The following is a 26,449-nucleotide window of genomic DNA, read 5'->3' on the forward strand; positions in this document are numbered from 1 at the left end:
GCATAGAGGGTCTATACAGGGGCGATGTTCTTGAGGACAATATTATGTAAATGGAAGAGGAGATAGATGAAGATGAAATGGGAGATATGATACTGCGTGAAGAGTTTGAGAGAGCACTGAAAGACCTAAGTCGAAACAAGGCCCCGGGAGTAGACAACATTCCATTAGAACTACTGACAGCCTTGCGAGAGCCAGTCCTGACGAAACTCTACCATCTTGTGAGCAAAATGTATGGGACAGGCGAAATTCCCTCAGATTCAAGAAGAATATAATAATTCCAATCCCAAATAAAGCAGGTGTTGATAGATGTGAAAATTACCGAACTATCAGTTTAAATAGTCACAGCTACAAAATACTAACGCGAATTCTTTACAGACGAATGGAAAGACTGGTACAAGCCGACCTCGGGGAAGATCAGTTTGGATTCCGTAGAAATGTTGGAACACGTGAGGCAATATTGACCCTACGACTTATCCTAGAAGAAAGATTAAGGAAAGGTAATCCTACGTTTCTTACATTTGTAGACTTAGATAAAGTTTTGACAATGTTGACTGGAATACTCTCTTTCAAATTCTGAAGGTGGCAGGGGTAAAATACAGGGAGCGAAAGGCTATTTACAAATTGTAGAGAAAGCAGATGGCAGTTATAATAGTCGAGGGACATGAGAGGGAAGCAGTGGTTGGGAAGGGAGTGAGACAGGGTTGTAGCCTCTCCCCGTTGCTATTCAATCTGTATATTGAGCAAACAGTAAAGGAAACGAAAGAAAAGTTCGGGGTAGGTATTAAAATCCATGGAGAAGAAATAAAAACTTTGAAGTTCGCCGATGACACTGTAATTCTGTCAGAGGCAGCAAAGGACTTGGAAGAGCAGTTGAACGAATGGACAGTGTCTTGAAAGGAGGATATAAGATGAACATCAACAAAAGCAAAACGAGGATAATGGAATGTAGTCGAATTAAGTCAGGTGATGCTGCGGGAACTAGATTAGAAAATGAGACACTTAAAGAAGTAAAGGAGTTTTGCTATTTGGTGAGCAAAATAACTGATGATGGTCGAAGTAGAGAGGATATAAAATGTAGACTGGCAATGGAAAGGGAAGCGTTTCTGAAGAAGAGAGCATTGATTTAAGTGTGAGGAAATCGTTTCTGAAAGTATTTGTATGGAGTGTAGCCATGTATGGAAGTGAAACATGGACGATGAATAGTTTAGACAAGAAGAGAATAGAAGCTTTCGAAATGTGGTGCTACAGAAGAATGCTGAAGATTCGATGGGTAGATCACATAACTGATGAGGAGGTATTGAATAGAACTGGGGAGAATAGGAGTTTGTGGCACAATTTGACTAGAAGAAGGAATCGGTTGGTAGGACATGTTCTGAGGTATCAAGGGATCACCAAGGTAGTACTGGAGGACACCGTGGAGGGTAAAAATCATAGAGGGAGACCAAGAGATTCAGAACGATGTAGGCTGCAGTAGGAACTGGGAGATGAAGCGGCTTGCACAGGATAGAGTAGCATGGAGAACTCCATCAAACCAGTCTCAGGACTGAAGAGCACAACAACATCAACAACAATGTACAATATGATGCATCATCACCTTCCCCCCTAAGAAGGTGCATTACATAAGAAATTATAAAAACGGCATCTGATGAAAGTTCCACCAGTTGCATAGACTCAAGTGGGCCTGCATTCGACATGCCAGTATCTTGACACATGTTGATAAATGTTACAGAAAATTCACAAATAGCATTATTCCACTTCATTTGGAAGTTCACAGTGACTTTTATGTATTAAGTGTAAATTATACATCAAATGCTCTCTTCTGGTAACTGACAGTTACGGAAGAGTAACTCAGAGTGTGGCCGAGTGGTTCTAGGCGCTACAGTCTGGAACCGCGCGACCGCTAAGGTCCCAGGTGTGAATCCTGCCTCGGGCATGGATGTGTGTGATGTCCTTAGGTTAGTTAGTTTTAAGTAGTTCTAAGTTCAAGGGGACTGATGACCTTAGAAGTTGAGTCCAAAAAAATGTTCAAATGTGTGTGAAATCTTATGGTGACTTAATTGCTAAGATAATCAGTCCCTAAGCTTACACACTACTTAACCTAGAGCATCCTAAGGACAAACACACACACCCATGCCCGAGGGAGGACTCGAACCTCCGCCGGAACCAGCCGCACAGTCCATGACTGTAGCGCCCTAGATCGCTCGGATAATCCCTCGCCGCAGTTGAGTCCCGTAGTGCGCAGAGTCATTTGATCCGTTTACCTCAGAGTGTCTGTGTCAACTATAACTTCTTGCGTGCTTAGAATAGTATTTAAGAGAACATGTGTTTCATACAGTTTCAGATTTGGTCAGGTTCGCTTTCTACTTAGCTGCATTTGTGCCGGAAACGAACTGACAGCTCAATACTTAGCACATTATTTTTATCTGCATGTGTATTGTGCTCTTATAGGACGATGCGGAAACATTACTTATGCCTCAAATGAAGTGAACTTTGCATATGTAGCATGTTATTTTTGTCTGCATGTGTATTGTACTGTTACAGGGCAATTCAGACACAGAAACAGCACTGGCGCACTAATTAGAGAGATCGCAGTCATGTTTTAGGATCTAATTATGGTGGTTATTTGGAAGGCGAAATAATATTTTGAGGCTTGACGTAAGCATTTTATGTGTATGTGTGTGTGTGTGTGTGTGTGTGTGTGTGTGTGTGTGTGTGTGTGTGTGTGGTTGTGTGTGTGTGCTTACGTATTTTTCGTAGAAATTTTAGACATTATAACAACATAGACATCGACATTTTATATGTCTGTGCTTGCATGCTACTGCAGACATTTCAGATATCCAAGTAATAATGTGACACTTGACCAGTATACAACAGACAACCTCGATTACTGTCACTGTATAACGTTCTGATTTTTTCCGTATTGTTACAGCAGCTGAAACTGTACAAACTGAAACATAAATACCTTAAAAGCTGAGCAGCGAATGATTCTTGCAGACGAGAAAACAGAAGAACTCGTAAATTTGGATGAGCCCCAGAGCAACAGAACATTTCCTATTCACATATGAGTAACGTTAAAAAAAGCCTTTCAAAGCGTCAAATTTGCACTGCCCTATATAAACCCATCGATGGTCACAGACATACTCGAAGACGCTAAGATGTACCACGAATATAAAGAGGCCATGCGCCACATAATTGTATGAATCGGTATGGACACAGGAAATGTCACCTCACTTGGTGTCCAATTACATGGCGTTCCAACAGCAATTATCAACCACAATGGCCCATAGAAACATTCGTAACTGGATCCACACTTAAGACTCATGCCGCTACATACGTCTGCCATGTTCTCTCTAGCTCTCTCTAGGAAGTGGCTTGTGCTCCAGACTAACGAGTGAACTGAGGTGCATGACTGACTAGTGTAAACAACTGTGTAGCCACCACAGGCATGAGCGTCGTAGCGCCCTCGCGGCTGCCGTCAAGAAGTCACTACCCTCTCTTTTCACGGCACACTTCGCATGCAAGAATCACGAGGCCCTGTCCATCAACACCTCTGCTTCGGCCATCTTACCGAGTGGTAGTGCCGGCCTTGGCTCAAGGGGAAGCGTATGTGAACAAGCAGTGACACCTGGGTGCATCACACATATGCTGGCAGGGTCCTAAATAGCGCAGCTGAAATATTGTGGCAGAAATTTGCAGATATCTAACAGTTTGAGTGAAATTTCATGGAACAAGCTACATTCATGGAAAGTTTCAAATTTCACAATGTTGGGTTTGTTACAGTGTGAAACTATAATCGAACTAAATTCGTTGGAAAGTACATCTTAAGCTGCAAGCCAAGTCAGTAGTGCTATTATGCATGCCATGTGTATTCTTTAATGTTGCAGAACAATTAGGTTGATATTAGAGCCATATATGTTTTGTACTTGAAATATTTATATATTTTCATAAATAATACAGGCAAAATTATATTGGAACAGTGATCAAAATTTCGTTCACGATTAGAGAACTGTAATTATACTTGAACATTACAGTAAGTAACTAAATATGTTTTGTACTCGAAATCTGTATATATTTGATAAATAATTTTATTTTCCTTCAAAGGTTGTGTATTCGAGGTATCGACTTCCCTATCTTTTATTCGTCATTTCCCTGGTCCGTGGCATGTATTTCCATTTCGTAATTGGAGCATTACAAATTTATCCATGTGTGATACGAAAATATGGAGTTTATGCGACACAACCCGTTAAATATCTAATGAAAACCAATCCTGTTTAGATGGGATTTCTCTGTGAAATTGTCGGAAAAATCTGATGACAGTGGATAAACATGCTATCATGGATGGGTTCCAGAGTACTGTGAGAAAAAACTTATATTAACCAATAAATGACCTTGATTATATTTTGTTATAGTGTCCACATGATGCATTACTTTCAAACCCCCCCCCCCCTCTTCCCTCTCTCTAAAATGGTGCTTAGTCAGGGGAAGCATTACCGAAAAAGAAATTAAAAATATCTGAGAAAGGAAGTTCAGTATTTGTACAAGCCGTAACATATCCTCAAGTAGTCCTAAATTTGGAATGTCAATATCTTTACATATTTTGATAAATATTAAATGCAATTTAGAAATGGAAACAGCATTTTGGCCTTTCATTTGAAAGTCCATAGTCATATTTTAGGTTTCAGTTTTAAGCTATACGTTAACTGCCCACTTACAGTCGTTGACAGAGAACTGCAAATTGTTTCTTGGTGTGTGTAGACCGTCACAGATCGACTATTTGGCGCAGTATTTAAGACAGCATATGCTTAGCACAAGTTCGCTTCTGTATGTAGACTCATTCATGTGAAAATAGAAGTGTCAGGTGCCTGCTTAGCGTCTTATTTTTAACTGCATGTGTTTGGTACAGTTATAGAACAATTTACACATAGGAAGAGTGTTGTTACACTTAGTTCAAGAGTCGACAGTAGTACTTTAGACACAAATTATGAGTGATAATAGACATGTGAATAATATTTGAATCTTGACATAAAAAGTGGACGCGCGCGCCTGTGTGTGTGTGTGTGTGTGTGTGTGTGTGTGTGTGAGAGAGAGAGAGAGAGAGAGAGAGAGACAAAAAGAGTGTGTTAAGGTGTTTAGGTGTTTTTGTAGATACGTGCTGTGTACGAAGTTACACGGTGCACAGCGACGGCTTTAGATGGCACCACCATACAGGCAATCTCCACAGCAGGTACCACTCAGAGCTGGTCTGTCGCCACGTATATGAGGCTCATAGGTGGGACATATTTATGCATCTGCATCAAGATTTTCAAGTAGTCGACTCCATAAACTTCTAGTTATGACAGCCATTAACTACTTTCTTCTTCCTCGAAATAGAGCACAAGGGTCATAATTCTGCGTCACGGATAATGCAGGCACACAGCCAGTTGCAGCCCGACTTTGCCGATTTGCAATTATCAGTTGCATTTAATCAGTTTGCACATTTACAGTTGCACAGCCAACACAGAGCAGTAGTTCCTACTGTTACAGCCAGCCACACTGAAATAGTGAACGTTGGATAGTAAATGCGAGGTACCAAAGTGATGTTCGTATTCAGATCAAGAACACAAAACTGTGAATTATACAGTCCATACTGAACTTCTGTAGGTTAGACAGTTCTCGTTGACTATGTTAGGTTATATTACTGAACAGACTTTGACTACGGAGCCACACATAAATCGCCACTCAAAGCAAAATATTTCGTTGCCCGTTATTCTAATAAATGTTGCTGTTTTTTAATCATTGTGTTGCCCATATCTTATATTACAGACCGCCATAACATACAACCCAATAGCCACAAAAAACAACATTAATTTGATTATCGTCAGTTAATCACACCGTAACGTTTTACATACATAAATAAGCCTAAATTCTTCATTATATTTTGTTAATTGAAATATAGCTCTAAAATGTACTTTTTTGGTTAATTCTCACACACCTTCCGCTGGTAGGGTCCACACAACAGGTTCACCCTATGGTTCTACAGGTTAGCTACGTCAACTTGGCACCTGCGCCATCGCTATCCAGGTAAACCCGTGGCAGCTAAACATGCATTTGAAAATCGGCATTCAGCGACTAGTCACTCATAACAAAATTAACGATTTCTGAGGTAGCGTCTAAAAGGAACGCTTTGTCTAGTCACCAGTCTCCTGACTGGTTTGAAGCGGCCCACCACTCCTTGCTCTCCCGTGTCGAACTCTCCACCTCATAGCAGAGCGCTGCGAGCACGACCTATTTCCGTGTGTTCACTCGGCTGTGGTGTGCCAGAGACAGGTCGGATACGCTCGTCGTAGCTTGGCGGAAATAGCTGAAGATAACAGACCCTACCTCGCCAAACATTACATCCACCTACGCAGCTCGCATAGCCAGGTGGATAACGCGCGGATGTAAATGGGCCACAGAGTTTCAGTGAAAGCAAGCCCAGCCGTCTTCTGTAGGCCTCACACTGTATTGTGACGTAACTAAATTCCATGTTTTCACCGAGACTGGCACTCAGCGAGTGCTCGTCCACTCAGAGCGAGTGATAGCGTAACGAATGGACAGCAAGTGCTGGGAACGAGTGCCACACATTCGTCTTAGCTCCTTGGAAGCAGTGCCCTACTTCAGAGCAGCACTTAAGCCCTACGCCCTCAATTACTTATTGTATATATTCCAGTCTCTGTGTTCCCCTACACCTTTTTTACACCTCCCTTCATTGTCATGGTATTTATTCTTTGATGTCCTAACACACATCATGTCATTCCAACCTTTTTTTCTTGTCACTCTTTCCCATATATCCCTTCCTTTGCTGATTCACTGGAGACCTATCAACCCACTTTATTTCCCACATCCCTCTGCAACCTAACACGTCAAATTCTTAGATCAACTTCTGCACTGCAGCCCTGTGCTCCACAGGCACTTTACAAGAACTACAGAGCTCTAGATACCTGATGACGTACTCACTAAAGGTGGCCTTCTGCACCCGGGCACAGCATATAACGCAGACATCTCTAAATTTAAGCAGGCAAGTCCAAAACATTCCCATAACACTGGGCGCTGTGTTCTCGAGAGGTTTCGTTTTGTTACAACCACCTATAGCCACTATCCTTTAATCAGGGAATACTTTAAGTTTCAGAATCACCGTTGACTTTCTAGGAGACTCTAACCTCCAAATGTCGGTTAGTGTTCTCAAGGAGGGCTTCCGTTCCACACCATGCACTGTCAGAAAGTAGCTGAAACATAATGACAAGCTGGTTAATATCGTGTTGGTGCACGTTTGGAACGCAATACTGCAACGATCCTCAGTGACATGGATTAAAAAGTCCTTGAAACCTTTGTAGTGGTACATGGTACCCACACAGTTCCCTTAAATTAAGGGGTGGTTGTTCGTGGGCATAGACCAAGTGCATGATAGCATTCCAGAAGTGTTACAACAGGGTCAGATGCAGAAAGTCTGGTACTCAAGACGAAAAAAAATGTGTCACTACAATCTTCCTTTAACTAAACTCCACATAGCAGAGAACGACCTATATATCGAAGCTGGTCAATGTGCGATCGGAAAATATAGTTAGACAGGCTCTCCCGTAATCGATGCGAAGGATACGTGATAAGTGAATAAACGGCGATTGACTCAATAGACACCTTTCACTAGGAAAACCCAGACTAACTGCACGCTATTACACTACAGCATGACATAGAGGACGCTTAGCATTGCTCTGAGTGTGTGTGTTCGTCACCTGCGGCATAAGTAACAGCTTCCGCTCGCCATGCTACAAATCCGCACTGGTAAGTTTCCTTAGCCATCATTTTACGATTATTGTCTGTGCACCGCCTCCAACGATCATGTCGTCTGTAGGATATTAGACAGTAACTTCCCCTTTCCTTTACGCTGTTTCAACAACTGTCCTAAGATAAAACAGGGCAGACTTAAACGGTACTATGATAGCATAAAGCATGCTATAAAGCATAGTATCTAATAGCTCATAAGGATAGTAATTCGATGTAATGCGTACCTCGTCTCTGCAACATGCCACGCCACGATGATGATGACGTTCGCCGTGCAATCGACCGGTATGGTGTCGACTGTGAGGTTGACGTGTGCCATCATAGCCTTCAGCACGCCTTTTCCACCAGCTATGAAGAAGCCGATTGGTCCATTCATATTCGCTGCCCAGCCTTCTAGCGGCTCTTTCCAGACTGGTCCAACTGTCGGAAAGAAAGTTATTCAAAACAGCTTTTCCTTCAAGTAGTCTTCTGTGCTATGAAATTTATCTACTACAGACTTGAGTAGTGCAAATGGTTCCAAGTTATGTGCTGACTTTCGTCTCTTTCACTTGAGGAAGGGACGGACAATCGTGTACGAAACGTAAGAGATCACAGTCATTCGAAGCTCGTAGGGGACTTGAGGACAGCAGCCATCTTCCAATTCCTGTAAGTAACAAACAGGGAAAGGAAGACAGGCGCCATTTGAGTAGTGAGAGCGAGTGTGAGGGAAACAAAAAAGGTTAGTTTCTTGACAGAGAATAAGAAGGTCGCCTTATAGTTAATAGCGATTTTTATCGAATACTAGCTGAGGGAAACCTGGCGTTCCCCTGGGTATTCGTGTTGCCAGTATTCCATTCGAAACGGAAAAAGTTATCTGTGTTTGTATTAAAGTGCCGAAAAAATTCATTTATATTTGTCTGTGAAAACCCCTTTGAGATTATGAAACATTCGTACAAATAAATAAGCATAATGGACAAATGTATGAGTCAATCATCCAAAATAAGAAACATGATTTCGGTCAGTTTCTGTACACTGGGGCAGCTGCATTGCGTGTCTATAACGCGTTTTGTAAACGTCTCCATGGCAGCGCCTCTTCATACCTCTGTATACAGGTATAGTTTTCGCCTACAGCCGCTTGCGCCTGGCAATTGAAAGATGACAAAATGGCTGCCAGGTGTCAGGTATTTCCTTAAGTTGACTCGACTGTAGGAGTGTCTCAGAAGTAAGGAATGAATGTATTCAAATTTCATGCATGATGCGGGATTTTTTCACTCATTTAATTGTTTATGTCATCCTATCAATTTTTGTGTTTTATAATGAAACAATTTTGTAGGTGTACTCAGCGGCATATGCGGATACTGTCAACGAAATAGGTTGCGAATAGAGTTAACGGAAAAGAGTAATAAATATAAACATCATGCACGATGCGGCAGTTTCTCGTGCGTCTCAGTGTTTATGACGTCATATCTCCTTCACTATGATAGGTGGTTCTTACATACACAGCGATTGTTGCTTGTTGGTAGGCAGTATGTGTAATAAGTGTGGCTGAATTCAGTCCAGTGGTTTAGGACCAAATGTGGAAAATCCGCACATACATCCATATACACACAGATACACACACATTTTTATAACATGTATATTAGCAGTAGTACAAGTTTTACAAATGTTGCCCCATTATGAATCTACATAAAAAATTAATATTTCGGTCAACAGTTGTAAAACTCTAATTCCCCTCTCTCAAACCCCACCCCATTGGGAGAGAGGGAAAGTTTTAGTTTTCATCATCATCATCGTCATCATCATCATTAGTTTTAACGAATCAAAATTTAAGAAGTAAATAAGTATATTTTATTTATACGTAACAATTTTCCGAGCAAAACTGAGAAATGGATTTTCTTGAATTACAGCGCCAACTACCAAGAATCTGAACAAACGTTTAAGACAAAATGTACGTAGTTTTTTATGTAGAATCTGATTCTGCAATAAAAAACGGGGGTTCCATTTGAAATTTTAAAGTTGCCTCCCACCACACTCCCAGGGGGCTGGGGTGGCGGGCTAATTTTAGCACCAGCGGATGTCCCCCTCGAAAATAATCAACTTTGGATTCTACACATTTCTTGGTGTGAAGCTTATTTTTCGAGTTATTCTGGTTTGTCAACTTAAAATTTACACCCTGTATAATGGTGTTGTTTCAATCTGAGGTATGTTATTGACAGTTCACAGAACGAGCTGTCATCAGTTGATGGCTTGGTAAGTATTTCATTAATGTTTCCTCTTTTGAAGCACAAATTTAGGTGAGAGGAATTTCATATAGCATCTTCTGCGCTATAAAAATGTAAGCTATGATACTGGTTGACAATTATTACTATTTTGTAGAAATGATTGGGTCTAGTCAAGCAAATGTCAAAGTAAATGACGAAACACGATTTTAGTAAGGAAGTAGTTGTTTTGACGAGATTTTATATCATTGCGATGTAAAACTAAAAGTACATATTTCTCCTATGTTTACACACAACATGAGCTAAGATGTTGCTGTAACAAGACAGAGATGAATCAAAGACCACCATGATGGTGCAACAGACAGAGATGAAAAGTCGATATCTCACAAATAGTGTCCTTGCCACTGAAATAAAATTACCATTTATCAAGTAGGGTGGACGTTCAGGTTACTTATCGAAAGATGCAGGTAAGATCTCATTGCAATCAATGAACCGAACTTTATAGAAAGATAAAATTCTATTACTTCTCAAAATTTCTCAGATTATGGGTACAAAACACGAATGACACTGCTCTCATAAACGAATTGTTCTATAAAATTAAAATAAAATACATATTGATTTTCGGTTACCACTACTGATAAATGCTTTAAGGATAAACAAAAGTTGTTAGTGACCAACTCGAGATGTTGTATTACAATCTGAAAGCACAGTAGGCTTTCTAATTATGTATTTTTACATCGTGGTTCTCTGTGTGTCTTTTTAAACTCCTTGCAGCTTGGTTATGGACACCACGGAAATAAATTATAGACTGAAGAGCCAAAAAAAGCCGGTACACCTGTCTAACTTCTTGTAGGGCCCCCACGAGCACGGAGAAGTGCCGCAACACGAGGTGGCATCGGACTCGACTAATTTATGAAGTAGTGCTACAGGGAACTGACACCACGAATCCTGCGGGGCTGTCCATAAATCCGTAAGACTACGAGGTGGTTGAGCTCTTTTGAACAGCACGTTGCAAGCCATACCAATGTTCACGTCTGGGGAGTTTGATGGCCAGCGGAAACGTTTAAACTCAGAAGAGTGTTCCTGGAGCCTATCTGTAGTAAATCTGAATGTGTGGGTATTGTGCTGCTGGAACTGCCAAAATACTCGGACTGCTCAATGGATACGAGTGGATACAGGTGATCTGACAGGATGCTAAAATACGTGTCACCTGTTAGAGTCGTATCTAGACATGTCAGGGGTCCCATATCACTCCAACTGCACACTCTCAACAACATTACAGGTCCTCCATAAACTTGAATAGTATCCTGCTGACTTGTAGGGTCTATGTATTCATGTAATTTGGTGAATTTTATATGTGGTATTAAGATCGAACCTTGATTGTCCACACCAGTACACGTCCATCCGCTCGATACAATTTGAAACGAGACTCGTCCGATTAGGCAACATGTATCCAGTCACCGACAGTCAATTGTCGGTGTTGACGGCCTCAAACGAGGCGTAAAGATTTGTGTCGTGCAGTCATCATCGATACAGGAGTGGGTCTTTGGGTCCGAAAGCCCATATCGATGTTTCGTTGAATCCTTCGCATGCTGACATTTGTGATGTCCCAGCGTTGAAATCTACACCAATTTTATGGAAGGGTTGCACTTCTGTTACGCTGAACGATTCTCTTCAGTCGTCGTTGGTCTCGCTCTTGCAGGATCTTCTTCTAACCGCAGTGATGTCGGAGATCTGATGTTTTACCGGACTCCTGGTATTCACGGTACACTCGTGAAATGGTCGTACGTGAAAATCGCCACTTCATCGCTAACTCGGAGATGCTGTGTCCCATCGATTGCTCGCCGACTATAGCACCATGTTCAAACTCGCTTAAATCTTGATAACCTGTCATTGTACCAGCAGTAATCGATCTAACAATTGCGCCAGACACTTATTATATAGGCGTTGCCGACCGCAGCACCGTATTCTGCCTGTATTTGAATACCCAAACTTATAACTGTTTCTTTGGCGCTTCAGCGTAGGTTAGTTGACAATCAAGGTTCGATCTTAATACCACATATAAAATTCACCAAATTACATAATAACCGGTTTTGCAACATTTCACAGTACTCATTAGCGCTACTGCTGATGTAACTTACAAGCTGAAGTGCACTGGTGGACAAGAATTCTCAAAGTAAACATACTATTCCCATGTCTAAATTACTCAGTATTTCATGTGATACCGAAGTCAGTCAGACATTATAGAGCTCCAAAGCTAGGTACTAATTTCATCTTGCGGTTCAAACAATGTCGTCTTCTGTTGTTTCACAATGGAAACATGAGCTGAAAAGTGCATTTCTTTTACTACCTCTATAACACATCACAATGTTGTTGTCCCACAATCTACTATGGTGCATAAATGAGAGAGGTGATGTCAGTTACTGGGGATATCGACAATTGGGGGACAGTGCATTCCTATCATTCCCCCTGTAATATATTATAATGATGTTGGTTCATAAAGTAAACGTTACAGAGAGATAGGAAATGTTGTGTGCAGCATAAATCGGGATATTTAGTCAAGCTTTGTGTTATTTAATAGTCGACACTGTATTGACTTTCATTGAAGTGCATTCTGCACAGCTGTTTTAACTTCTGAATTCAACTCACATTCCCAGTCATCATAGATGGCTAACCCAGTATGGAAAGACTTTTTACATACTTTTCTCTGACCATTATGCATTCAGACCTGGTCTCCGAGGCATATAATTTTGCTCGTACACTGCTAATTTTGGTAATAAGTTCACCATTCATTTCGCCCTTCGTAGTCAAACCCCATATTTATGCAGCCGCGGAAAATTGTATATTATTTCAGGAAAACGTGAATTACCAGACTTTGCAGATCTTGTGTCTGGCCGGCCGCTGTGGCCGAGAGGTTCTAGGTGCTTCAGTCCGGAACCGCGCGACCGCTACGGTCACAGATTCGAATCCTGCCTCGGGCATGGATGTGTGTAATGTCCGTAGGTTAGTTAGGTTTAAGTAGTTCTAAGTTCTAGGGGACCGATGACCTCAGATGTTCAGTCCCATAGTGCTCAGAGCCATTTGAACCATTTTTTTTTTTTTTTTTTTGGTGTCTGGTATCCAGGTAAATATTAGCATTTTAATATGATAAACAATCGCTTTCTTTGTAACAAATGTTATACGTTTTGCTAGAAAAGTGTTTAGTGTATATTTATAATGAAAGTCCATAAGAAAATGTTAGCTTGTAGGGGGGGATTCAGATTCTTGGGGAAACGTCATTCATATTGCAGAGGAAACGAAAGAAATGCCGTTTTCCCCAGCATCTGGCATCATATGTCTGAAATCCTCTTGAAATTTCCAGGAAGAAACTTATATTACTGAGGGAATGAGAGGAATACGGTATTTACAAAATAGTTGACACCCTCTCCCTAACTTATAAAGTGCAATAAATGTCATGCAACTAAGCCATAAAACAAGATGGGGGCAAATAAAAATAGCTCACAGAACAGCGTTCCAGGGCACAAAGTAACATAGCACAGGAAAGAAACTACAGCACTAATCTTCTTGCAGCATAGGTTGAAAGTGACCACCAGTCATCTGCTGGCACCTGATGAGTAAGTTGTTGAAGGCGGATCGAAGCTGGACTGCTGAAATTGCTGCACTCTCAGCACTGCTGCAGTTATCGAAGACTGCGAGGCTTGTTGTGGTACACTGTAGACTTGAGGGCTCCCCACACAGAGTAACCACCTGGATGGCCAGCTAAGCCAAGGAAGAGACTGGCGTCTGCCGACAACTCTGTCAGCCTTGAAGATTGTGTAAGTGTGCTCCGAGGCTCGGACAGCTGTATGTGCAGTTGTTCCGTCCTGTTGGAAGTAGCTGTGGGTCGTTTCCTCCTCTCTCATTGCTGCCACAGATCGTATCCACTCGTCTGGGCCACTTTTATATGTCCCATGCTATATATTACAGATGGGATTTAAACGAATACTGTTTTCTCTAGTAGCTAACACCACCTTCCATACATACACACGACAGTAAATTTCCACAAAAAAACAGAATAATTTATAAAAAGGGAATTAAAGGAATATAGCTCCTCCTCCTCACACACGTCCCCTCGTCCCCCAAGTTTCCATTGCGTAACAGTAGAAGATGATATCGTTTTGAACAGCTACATAAGGTTAGCACCTCAGCATGGGATCACAATCATATTTGACCAACATTCGATTCCCGAATCGAGTGCGTGCTAATCGCTTCTGTTAGTGCTCTCATTGATCTAATCGTGTCTTAGCAATTCCTAGAAGATAGAAACTGTAGTACACCCGTAGATTCGTTGTTTAAAGTTGGAAACTGAAATATAAATTACGATCTTTCATGGGTAAGTTTGCGTCGGTCTTGAAGCCACCGGTCTGTTTCTTCAGCGTCTCCGTTACACACTCCAATGGCTCAAACAAATCTGTGACAATTCGTGCACCATTCTTTCTATATGTCTAATATCCCCTCTTAGCCCTAGTTGCTGACCCGTGCGCAAATAGGAACAGTGGGCAGTGCCACACCTCCAGGGAAACAAGAGTCTAGCGCCCCCTGTCAACACTGACTCAATCAACCGGCCACAGATGGTCGGCTCCGATCCGGTCACACACTTCTACTGAGTTACAGGACTCCGATACTTAGCATGTATTCTGTGAGTACCAGTAGCGAGTAATGTAATCGCATGTAGGAGGCACAAGAACATAAGATTCAGAAATAAAGTGTAGCTTTAATGGTTCAAATGGCTCTGAGCACGATGAGACTTAACATCTGAGGTCATCAGTCCCCCAGAACTTAGAACTACTTAAACCTAACTAACCTAAGGACATCACACACATCCATGTCCGAGGCAGGATTTGAACCTGCGACCGTAGCAGTCGCGGGGTTCCGGACTGAAGCGCCTAAAACCGCACGGTCACCGCGGCCGGCGTAGCTTTAATCCTGAAGCGTTATGTACAGATCGTTTTGGATTCCTGCTACCGGCCATCGCAAGTTCTCCCCTTCCTTATTTTTGTCTCACTGCTGACTCCGACATTGGCCGACAGAACATCTGGTGACGAGGATTCGAGAACCAATACTGTCTTCGCTCTTCACCATTCTGTTAAAGCGCGTCACTAATATTTCTCTCTTTACTTTCAGAGGCGCATTGCTACTAATTGTTTTCTTTACTGCAGACTGGCCACAATGATTTCGCTATTTGTGCATAATTACTTTGTTGCAGCGCTCCTCGTGTAATCATAGCCTCTAACCCGCCTCCTACACCAGCTGCGCCTATGCCCTCTGTTGCTGCTGGCTTTGATCTAACGTATTTCATTCAGTTCCAGAATCAACAGATGTTGCAGTTGATGCTGCGCCTCGGCGCATTGCACCGTTTCGAGCTTTTGATGAACAACAAGAGGAATGGAAAGAGTACTACTACGCACAGTACAACTCTCATTGTCCTAAACATCAAGTGCGAGGTGCTGTGAAACTTTCTTATTTCTTGTCGCTGGAACCTTCCACCTCGCTCAGAAGTTATTAACGACTAGTAGGCTGGATTTGCTACTATTTGAAGAATAGACATACCGTCAATGGGTCACACGTCGTTTTCAATATACCCGTGGTCTGTACTATAGTGACACAATGATTCGTGTTGCAGTAACGCACAGTGTGCCTGAGAGCAGGATTTGTGAACAAATTCGTGGGAAACTTCGACGTAGCTCCCGTCTGCAGTGTAATGCAAAGTGACTTACAGGTATGGCTTGGCAACCGACCACCACGCGCGAACAGACCACTGCGCTTTGGGCATCGTAAAAAAGTGTCAGTGCATACGTCTGCTGTGAAATCCTGTCCCCGCTTTTTCCAATCATAAAACACAAATTTATCCTTTGTTCAACACTACTTGCTTTCCTTACCGAAAACCGTGTCATGTGCAATGAGAGACAAATATATTTACCTGTCCGGATAATTTAAAGTTCAAGAACATAGCATTACGCATGCCCTAGTTCAGAAGTGGCAGTGTTCACATCTCAAGCGCTCTATGGAGCTTCAGCTTGCTGTTTACATCGTCAAATAGAAGCAATATAATAGTTGGTATACAGCATATGTCGAGATTCAATGCAATTTAACTCATCATATAGTTTCTTTTGCAAATTAGTTTTCGAGCACGTATAAACGGTAGAAATATAAGAACTCCACGTCTGTAGAATTACTACAACGACGATCGCTTCACATCTGCTTGAGTGGCTCAGTGGATAGGCTGATGGTATACGAACTAAAGCATTAGTGGCCGAATCTAATTGGAGTTTACTGTAACTTTTTTATTTACACCTGTGCAGGTTATATTTTAAGCCTTAATTCGCTACAAATTGTGCAGTGTGAGCTTTCATAGGTTCCACATTCTTTCAAGATTCCGTTTTATAGTACTCTAATCTCCAAACAAACAGACAAATGGTCATAAAAAATATTGCAAATGGACGTATTTATTTGTAATTACTTCAACCGCCAGCTGGTGTCTCTACAGGTCTTAGTTAAGAGAAATATATCAGGTAACTGGCATACGTCACAGGTCTGCTTGAATATTCGCGAGCAAATAACTGCTCTCTCTGAAAACGGTGCATCTGAGGCAGGACGTCGTTATGGCGTTGATGGTCCACAGCAAGGAGATGGATTAGACGATTTAAAGATAATACTGGGCGAGAGAGACCTCCTATACCTGAAAGACCAGGGCGGACGATGAAGAATTGGCCAGGGCGGACCAGAATGGTCCTTTGTCAATCATCCGGGGCCTAATGAGAGCTTCACATTTCCGAGTCTTGTCGAAAACTGCTCTCGCATGATCAAAGAAAGATAGAATCAAGTCCCGTCGTGCTTTTATCAAAGAACTGTTGTCAGACGAACAAGCCGTGGATAGACTAGCAAATGTGAGTTCGTGGGAAGATGTCGACTGGAGGAAAGTCATTTTCCACGACGAGTGCACGACTGAAACCACGAGCAAGGTGGTGCTCTTGTTTACCGCACAAATTCGCAACGATATGACGCGCACTTCGTGGCCACACGTGCTAGAAGCGGACACATACGTGTGAAATGACTTACATTTGTGCAGAAACCTTGAAACGTATCCAAGGCAAGTAAAATTCGGCATGGTGTGAACATTTCCTTCAAAATGTAATCACATTGGAGACCGACATTCGCACCCTGGAGGCCGTCTCACTTACCAGCATGATTATTATCCAGCACACACTAGCATTAGGGTTCATAGGTTCAAACGAGGGAGAGTACTAGTCAATACTTTCTGTGGCCTCGAAAGCCGAATGATCTCAGTCCCAGAGAGCAGGTATGGGCTCAGTTGATGAAAACTCTGGGATACAATTTGTCAGACTCACCTGCGGTAGCCGTGACTGCTATATGGGATTTTGTTACCATGGATGAGGAATTTTTCGAGAGACTTGCAAATTCTATGCCTCGAATCATCCTAGCCGTCATTGATGCCAATGGCATGTAGACAAAATACTGAAGCTACACATAGCCTACTCTTCATTTTATTTAATTTAATTTTTGTGGAAGTGGGCTACATATTTATTAGCCCACCGATATTAATTTCAAAATACAAATCTAAATGCTACTATATGATTTGTTTTTTTCTTATGGAAAGATAGATGAATGTCACAGTCCACGGAAGATTATTTGTTGTTTTATCGGAGACCAAGTGGATATCACTCTCTAAGGATCATTATTTTTATTGTTATTACCTTCCAAGAAAGGTTATTTTTAGATATCAAATTCCCAAAACATAATTTGTCATTTCATACGATGATTGCTTGCACGACCGCATGTTTCAGCTGCTGGGAGAATTCTCAACAGCTGAATTTGTAATTTGCTGAAGAGAATTCTGAAAAACGTAAAATGAAGAAAATATAATTTAATAACAAATAGTAAATAAAGCACGAAGTATCTGCGACGCGTTATAAAACTAATAACAAAAATAAGATTGCAGTGAGATCCGATGCGTATAACACATATCAGTTCAGTAAGCTGGCGGGCTACCAAGGATCTACCGACCTCTTCTTATTAGCGTAACTGTCTAATAGGCCACCGATGTTGAAGAACGAGCAATAAACTGGAAACAGCAGATACTGGAAGGCACATCCACTTGGTCGAGTAAACTGTGCTTAAGGACTTAGAAAAATGTGTCAGTCAGGTGATACGATTCTCTTAGCTGAAAACTATAGAGACACTAGCTGGCGGTCGACGTAATTACAAATAACTACTGCCCATTCCAATATTTTTACTACGACCATTTATCTGTTTGTTTAAAGATTAGGCTATTATATAATGGAATCTTTTGAAAGAATGTGGAACCCAGAAAAGCCTACAACTCTATAATTTGTAGTGAATTAATGTTTAAAATATTATCTGCACAGGTATAAGGAAAAGAACGCTAGTCCTTTACGTTCGTAAAACGTCAGCCAACCGACTCTTTCTCTATTATTTTTCTTTCTTTTTTACCTTGGAACTAAGGCAATAAGATCAATGTACTTGTTCTTCTCGGCTGCTCATCAGCACTAGAGAGGTGGAGGCATAGAGGGCAGGGGTCGAGAATTCCGCTGCCTGGCCACGATGCTTCCCCCATACCTGTCAACGATTAGCTCCAGAAAATGTAACTCTAACTGGAGAACAAAAGAAAAATTCGGAGTAGGTATTAAAATTCATGGAGAAGAAATAAAAACTTTGAGGTTCGCCGATGTCATTGTAATTCTGTCAGAGACAGCAAAGGACTTGGAAGAGCAGTTGAATGGAATGGACAGTGTCTTGAAAGGAGGATATAAGATGAACATCAACAAAAGCAAAACAAGGATAATGGAATGTAGTCTAATTAAGTCGGGTGATGCTGAGGGAATTAGATTAGGAAATGAGACACTTAAAGTAGTAAAGGAGTTTTGCTATTTGGGGAGAAAAATAACTGATGATGGTCGAAGTAGAGAGGATATAAAATGTAGGCTGGCAATGGCAAGGAAAGCGTTTCTGAAGAAGAGAAATTTGTTAACATCCAGTATTGATTTAAGTGTCAGGAAGTCATTTCTGAAAGTATTCGTATGGAGTGTAGCCATGTATGGAAGTGAAACATGGACGATAAATAGTTTGGACAAGAAGAGAATAGAAGCTTTCGAAATGTGGTGCTACAGAAGAATGCTGAAGATTAGATGGGTAGATCACATAACTAATGAGGAAGTATTGAATAGGATTGGGGAGAAGAGAAGTTTGTGGCACAACTTGACTAGAAGAAGGGATCGGTTGGTAGGACATGTTCTGAGGCATCAAGGGATCAACATTTTAGTATTGGAGGGCAGCGTGGAGGGTAAAAATCGTAGAGGGAGACCAAGAGATGAATACACTAAGCAGATTCAGAAGGATGTAGGTTGCAGTAGGTACTGGGAGATGAAAAAGCTTGCACAGGATAGAGTAGCATGGAGAGCTGCATCAAACCAGTCTCAGGACTGAAGACCACAACAGCAACAACAACTGGAGATATTACTTTGTACTATAATTATTAATAAAGTGTGATCCTTGACCTCTGTAACCGCTAGTCGTACATCGCGAACCGGGGGCTCAAGGATGCAACAATTTGAAAAATTTTTAAAGCACAGTGCTGCACTGCCCGCTGAGCGCCTGGTGAGTGGCTGACGCAAGCCGCTCGACTCGGCTCGGAGCCAGGTCCCGGACGCAACGGCGGCGCGCGCTGCTGGAACGACTATAGCGCGCTTCCGGGATAACACACTCCCGCTGGTGCGCGCAGATCTAAGTCCGTTATCAGCGCGTTACGTAACCAAGGTCACTCGCTCTGTATATAAGCGGGCAGTGCACGCCAGCGGAACCATTCTGCTGTGAGCTCTACCTGCAACAGCATTGAAGCACTATGCCTCGTCGACGTGTGTATCGTCAACGCCGCTACCGCATGGCTGTCTAATGATAACGGAAGTCTGTCATTCTTCCTGATTTCCAAAACAATATCTTCTGTGTGATTAACTGGAACGATAAAGCGAAATTGAAATCCATTCGTGGTAATGAAGTTTATATTTCTGTATACAAGGAGGATATGGTTGTTCCCGTATGAATGATACTTGAGCAATAATTACTTCAGTGCTTTTCCATCTTCAATGAAAACACGCCTAACAACATATGTCTCTTTGGAAATCTTAACGTAAAGTGAAATAAACAAAAGAGGTGCATATACACAAATCTCCTGAATTTTTAAACTAAGACGTCAAGTAAAGGAAATAAAATCTGGCACTTTTGCTTCATCTATGGGTGTCTTGATGTGCTTGTCACTTAACCAGCACGTCGCCTCAAATGTTAATTGCAGTGGAAAGACCTATCAAGAAGTCTGAAGTGTGTATATAGTTGCACCTCTGTAGCTCACACAACTGAAGACTGCTCGTTTCGTTGAGAATACCGTACCTTAATCCACTTATACTGGTTCCTAGCCAAGGACCGTGAATATTTTTCCAGATTTCTGTCCACTTTTGGCGGGGATATTTATGTTCTACTTGGTTCCGTTCATGAGCGCTACGTAAAATTTGACAGTACTGAAGACGTGTTGAAGGAGAAAAAATGGTTCAAATGGCTCTAAGCACTATGGGACTCAACTGCTGTGGTCATAAGTCCCCTAGAACTTAGAACTACTTAAACCTAACTAACCTAAGGACAGCACACAACACCCAGCCATCACGAGGCAGAGAAAATCCCTGACCCCGCCGGGAATCGAACCCGGGAACCCGGGCGTGGGAAGCAAGAACGCTACCGCACGACCACGAGATGCGGGCCACTAGATGCGGGCTGTTGAAGGAGACAATGTGCTTCATTGTAGCTCAATTGTAAGGAGACGTTTCGTATGAGATGAGAATTTATCATCCCTATTGTTATCGGTACATTCTGTACTGGCAGTGCTAAGCGCGAAAACAATTATTTGATAATTGTATTTTGATTATTTTGCAAAGTTCTTACCGTACTGCCGATCAACAACGCGATGCATTGTGGCTGTACATCCTTGAGTCCTAATCCTCCTTGGTGACGCACTAACTCCATGGTTGTAAATGGTACTTCAAAAAAGGTTCCGCCTCCAAATGTACCAGACCGTACAGACTAAAACACGTTTAGCAATGTCATTAGGTATCGGAAAGGTTGATTTTACATTATACAGTCTAGTGTATAAGTAACTGTTTATAAGATGCGCTTTCTATGTACGATCTAGATTTCTGCCAGCATGTTCTTTGAACAACACACGTACTGTGCTGAGCTTTTCTTGTCGATTTCGCTTCATGATGGATTTGGGGTCTGCTGTAATAATAAAGCCCAAGTGTTTTCTTGCGTCCGTCTGTTGGTGACAAGCGATCTGAATGTGATCTTGCCGCGGTCCTAGTAGTAAGAGCTGAGATTTATTTCTATTTAATTGTGCACCAGTAGCATTGATATTTTCGCGTATAATGAGTTAGGCTCCTTATATATCACGGTCGTTTGTGACTATTGCAATGATGCCTGCATAGGCGTGACAAGCAGTTTTGTTGTCGAAAATGCATAAACCTGGCAATTCGATGTAGAACTGTTTTAAAAGTGACTCCACGAAACTTATGTATAAGGTCGCTTACAGTGGGCCCCTCTCTTATCGCCCGCGTTATGTGGACAGGCTTCGCTATTTGGCCATCAACTTTTCATCTGGAGTGTGCTCCGCGTATGTATGTTTGAAGTATTCGCAGAAAGGCATCGTTAAATCCCATACTTCTAATCACTAGAAGCAAGAAATCGTGGTTCACTCTATCGAACGCCGTACCGAAATCAATAAATGCTATGGCTGTTTTGGTCTTCCAGAGCCGCGAAGGATACGTAATGTCTCTCCATTCTGCTAGTGTAGTTAGCATCGAGCGTCCGGTCACAGCACTGGACTGATAATGCCCAATCACTCGCGGGAGTATAGGTTTCATTTTATTATTCATTATGCACGTGAATAATTTGATGTCTGAATTCAACAGTGTGATTGGTCGATAACTCAACAGGGTGGCATAGGGAAGCATTTTTTTATATAAGCACTATTAAACTTTCTGTGAACTACGAACGAAAACTTTGGTTGGAGTGTAATGCACTTAATATTTTAGTAAGTTTTGCACCAATCATGTGCCAGCAATGAGGATAAAATTCATTTGGCAGCAATCTAAGCCAGCCACTTATTGATTTGGGCCACCAGTAGTTGTTTCTTCTATTTACACGGACGTTATACCTTCAACCAATGTCAATTTGTCCACCAGCGTAACGGTTGATGCTATGTTGTGTACCATGTTACCCCGTGCAATGTCAATAGTTTCCGGTTCTGTGAACAGCTCAGTAAAATAGTTCTCAATATAGATCTGTAAAAAGGCCTGGTTGTTGTACTCATTATTCTGCTGGGTCATAAGTCTGGTGATTACCTTTTGTTTAGCTCGTATAGTCTCGAGGAAAATGTTATATTCTGAGGTCGATGGATTAAGAACATCACTTACATTTCGTGCCGTAGCTTGGATGCCATCCAAAGTTTGTCTAGAGACTGTAGTTAACTTATTTCGGGTCCATTTTTCAGACGTTACGAGCAAAACCGTTCTGTAACAGGCAAGTGTCTTCCGAAACTGATCAGAAGTTACTTCAAATAGAACATGGAAAATTCTGATTGTCCTAAGGCCAAGACCTGCATAAGTGATAGACACCTTGCCGACTTCTCCGTTTTTATGCATAGAGTCCGCAGTTAGTTGGCGGCTGTCCATAATTCTGGAAGAAGTTTCGTCAACATATATTTTCAGGTTTATGGCTTTTGGTACAAAATCGAACTAAAAACCTAGCATTTCATTGTGTCGTAAACCTATCTTGTCGTGAAAACTCTTATTTCATTTAGATACTTTGAGACGTTCAATGCAAACTTCAAGGCACTTTTCCGGCTATTGAATTCCACGGTCCTATAGTCACTGTACTCATAGTAACAGTTCCGCTTCTGTTAACTCTGCGGGCGAATTATTGAAACAGACCTGAAAAGTTCGTCATCGTAGTAATGCGACCTACGTGGAGTTCTTATATTTCAACCTTTTAAACGTCCTCGAATAATGATTTTTCAAAAGAAATGATACGATGACTTAATTGAAACAGACCTGAAAAGTTCGTCATCGTAGTAATGCGACCTACGTGGAGTTCTTATATTTCAACCTTTTAAACGTCCTCGAATAATGATTTTTCAAAAGAAATGATACGATGACTTAATTTTCAATGAATATCGACTGTATGCTAACTATTACATTGCTTCTATTCGACGATATAAACACCAATTTGAAGCTCCACATACCGCTAGAGTTCTGAACCCTGCAGTTCTGAACTTGGGCATGCGCAAGGCTCTGATCTTGGATTCTAAGTTATTCGGGTCTCTCATTATACAGTCTATGTGCTTACAACAGGAAAAGAACTCCACACACTCAGTGAATGTAGTTTCTTCTACACCGGCTACTGGTACTAATAATGACCAAATTCAGGATGTGCCTTCACCGTATCCAAGTGCTGCGCAACGACGGTCAAACTATTTGTGAATTTAGCCATTCATGGATGCTTCGTGCGACTTCAGCTAGACACTGCCGCTTCCGTTACATTGTTTAATTGCGCCACTTATGAACAGTACTGGAAGTCGCAGTTGACAAAGTCTTGCACCTAACTTACAGCTTATAAATGCCAGGACATTCCACTGCTTGGTACACTGAGTTTAACTGAAACATTCCAGTCTCACACCAGAATAGAGACATTTACCATTTTCTGCTCACGAGACTGAATGTATTTTTGTGTTACATTCTTTTTGTTTGTTTGGTCTTCGTATTCAGGACAATATACATTCTGTTTCTGCTTTCAGCCTAAAAGACAGTATTACTCAAATGATTGCGGAGTTTTCTGATTTATTTTCTGAAGTACTAGACAGAGAAAATAATTTTTGGCCCACATGCCAATGAAGGACAAGGCGAGACCTTAGCTTTCCGGGAGTGTCCTGTCCCTCGCGCTCTTAGAGACAAAGTTGCAAGTGAGTTTGAAGAATAACAAGGCAATGGTGTTGTTGCTCCTATTCAGGCTGTCAGGACGTACACCGCAGAAACATATCAGTAACCTTCGTGCCGTTATTCAAGTTCTTTCAATTTCACCCATGTTCTTAAGAGTCGAGGCGTTCATCCCCTTGACTCACAGTAGCTGGTCATCCGAGAGCTCCCCGCCCCGTGGAACGTGACGGAACTGCAGTCTTCGGAAAATGACATATTACACCTGGTTTCTACTCAACAGAGCTCATAACGCGACTCCGTTGTTTCGTTTGCGCCGGAAGATTGTGCCTTTTGTTTGGACCAAATAAGATCAGGATGCATTCCAGAAACTTAAATTTCGATTCTGTTGAGCCTGTGGTTTTGCAGTGGATATTTCTTAGTACGGAATCAGAGCTGTGCTCTCACACAGATTTGGTTCATAGGACAGGCCATTTCCTTTGGCTTTCGAGTTAAGACTCAATGTAACTATTCCCAAATCGAGAACGAAGCGCTCGCTGTTATCTACGGCGCGACGAAGTTTCACCATTATCTGTTTAGTCGTAAGTTGTACCTAGTGACGGACCATAAGCCACTTCAGTCTTTGTTTCATCCATCGAAACCTGTTCCACGATGCGTGGCTAAGAAGTTGCAACATTGGGCTTTGTTATTGTCAGAATACGAGTAGGAAATACTGTCTCAGCCCACGTCGAAGCATGCAAATGTTGACACTTTTTCTTGCATTCTTGTCGGTTCTGATTCTCAATTCGATCCTACTACCGCATCTTGTCAGTTCGATGCGCAGGTCACTGAACTTCTACAGACTTTTCCTGTGCACTATAGGCAAATTGCACAGGCGACGGAAGCAGACCCTGACTTGAACCTTTTGTTGCTCTTCATTTGTACTGTTTGGTCTCGTGCAGTTGAAAACATTCAGATTTCTTTTGTGCGCCGATTATTTTGCTCATTGACATAGCCTCTCCGTCCAACACGGTATGATTTTTATTGCAAAATGGTTTAGACAGTCACCTGTGCTTATTCTTAAAATGTTGGAAAAAGTACATTGCGGTATTGTACGTAAAAAAGAGCGCGTCGCAACTGTACTTGGGCGGGCACATTGAACAGAGGACGTGAGAAAGCTTGTTTTGAAACTTTGTCGGCGCCGCCGCAAACGTTTTCAGGGTGGTCAAAGTCTCAATTCCCGTGGTAACGACTGAATATTGACTTTGCTGGTCCCTTTTGAAACACTCGCTAGCTTATTGTTGTGAACTCTTTTAGCAAATACCAGTTTGCAGTTCACATTAACTCGACTACGCCGTGTAGTGCCATCAAGCTTAGTCATCTATTTTTTTCTTGGAAGTTTTGCCGGAAGTGTTGGTTATAGATCGCACTTTATGGCTCAGAACTTTGAATAGTTTTGTACAGCCAATGGTATCGCTCACCTTGCAAGTGCTCCGTTTCATCCACAGTCGAATGTACAAGCTGAACAATTTGTACATACGTTCAAGCGACAGATGAACCATTTACATCCTCCCACGCACGGGAGCAAGTGCTGCTACTCTTCCTCGCAGAGTACCGCTCCCAGCCCCGCGACGGTTCGATCTGAACGGCCGGCGCCCCCGCTCGCTGGTCCACTTGCTGCACCCACCGCAGCGCACGACGCCCGTCACCCTCCGCAAGTATGGCTTTGCGCCTAATCATTCTATTCCTTTCAGAGTATTTGGTCGCACCAGATGCTGGGAGAGATGAACGATTCTTCGCAATTGGGGCGCTCGCATGTCTTTAATTCAAGGTCCTGCTGGATTGCTGTGCCGCCATCAGAACTACATAAGGGCTTGTCAATTAAGAGATTCTTTCACAGATTTTCTGTCCCCAGATTCGCATCCTACTGGGATCTTGCGGCTGGTGTGACAGCCCCCGAGTGTCTCTTCGGCACAGCCTGTGGACCGGATGGAGCTGCAAACATCGCCTCTGCTGCTGCAGTAGCTCGAATTCCCTCAGACAATTATAGTTGGCAGTGACTTCAATCTACCTTCCCTATGTTGACAAATATACATTTTCAGACCATATTGTAGATAGAAAACAAATTCCATAATCTAAACGCTTTTTTTAAAATTATTTTGAACAATTAGTTCACGAGGCCATACAAATTGTAAATGGTTACGAAAGCACACCTGACCTCTTAGCCACAAATAATCCTGAGCATCACGACGGATACAGGGATTAGTGAACACACAGAACGAGGCTCAATTTCGTTACAAACAAATTCACTAAAACTAAAAATATATCTATTTATAAAAGCAACTAAAAATTCCGTTGACGTCTTTCTAAGAGACAGTCTCAAATCCTTCCAAATTATGTAAGTGAATAACATATGTGGCTTAAGTT

General features: G+C 42.0%; 1 protein-coding gene across 1 annotated transcript in view; it reads right to left on the reverse strand.

The window, feature by feature from the left end:
* Window positions 1-26,449, reverse strand: part of LOC124545380 (fatty acyl-CoA reductase 1-like) — a 163,300-nt gene that overhangs the window by 37,791 nt on the left and 99,060 nt on the right. The window contains exon 6 of the mRNA XM_047124290.1: window positions 8,025-8,217. Within this exon, the coding sequence (XP_046980246.1) occupies window positions 8,025-8,217 (193 nt within the window). The remainder of the gene's footprint in view (window positions 1-8,024; window positions 8,218-26,449) is intronic.

The sequence above is a fragment of the Schistocerca americana genome, chromosome 8 (genome assembly GCF_021461395.2).
Source record: "Schistocerca americana isolate TAMUIC-IGC-003095 chromosome 8, iqSchAmer2.1, whole genome shotgun sequence".
NCBI lineage: Eukaryota > Metazoa > Arthropoda > Insecta > Orthoptera > Acrididae > Schistocerca > Schistocerca americana.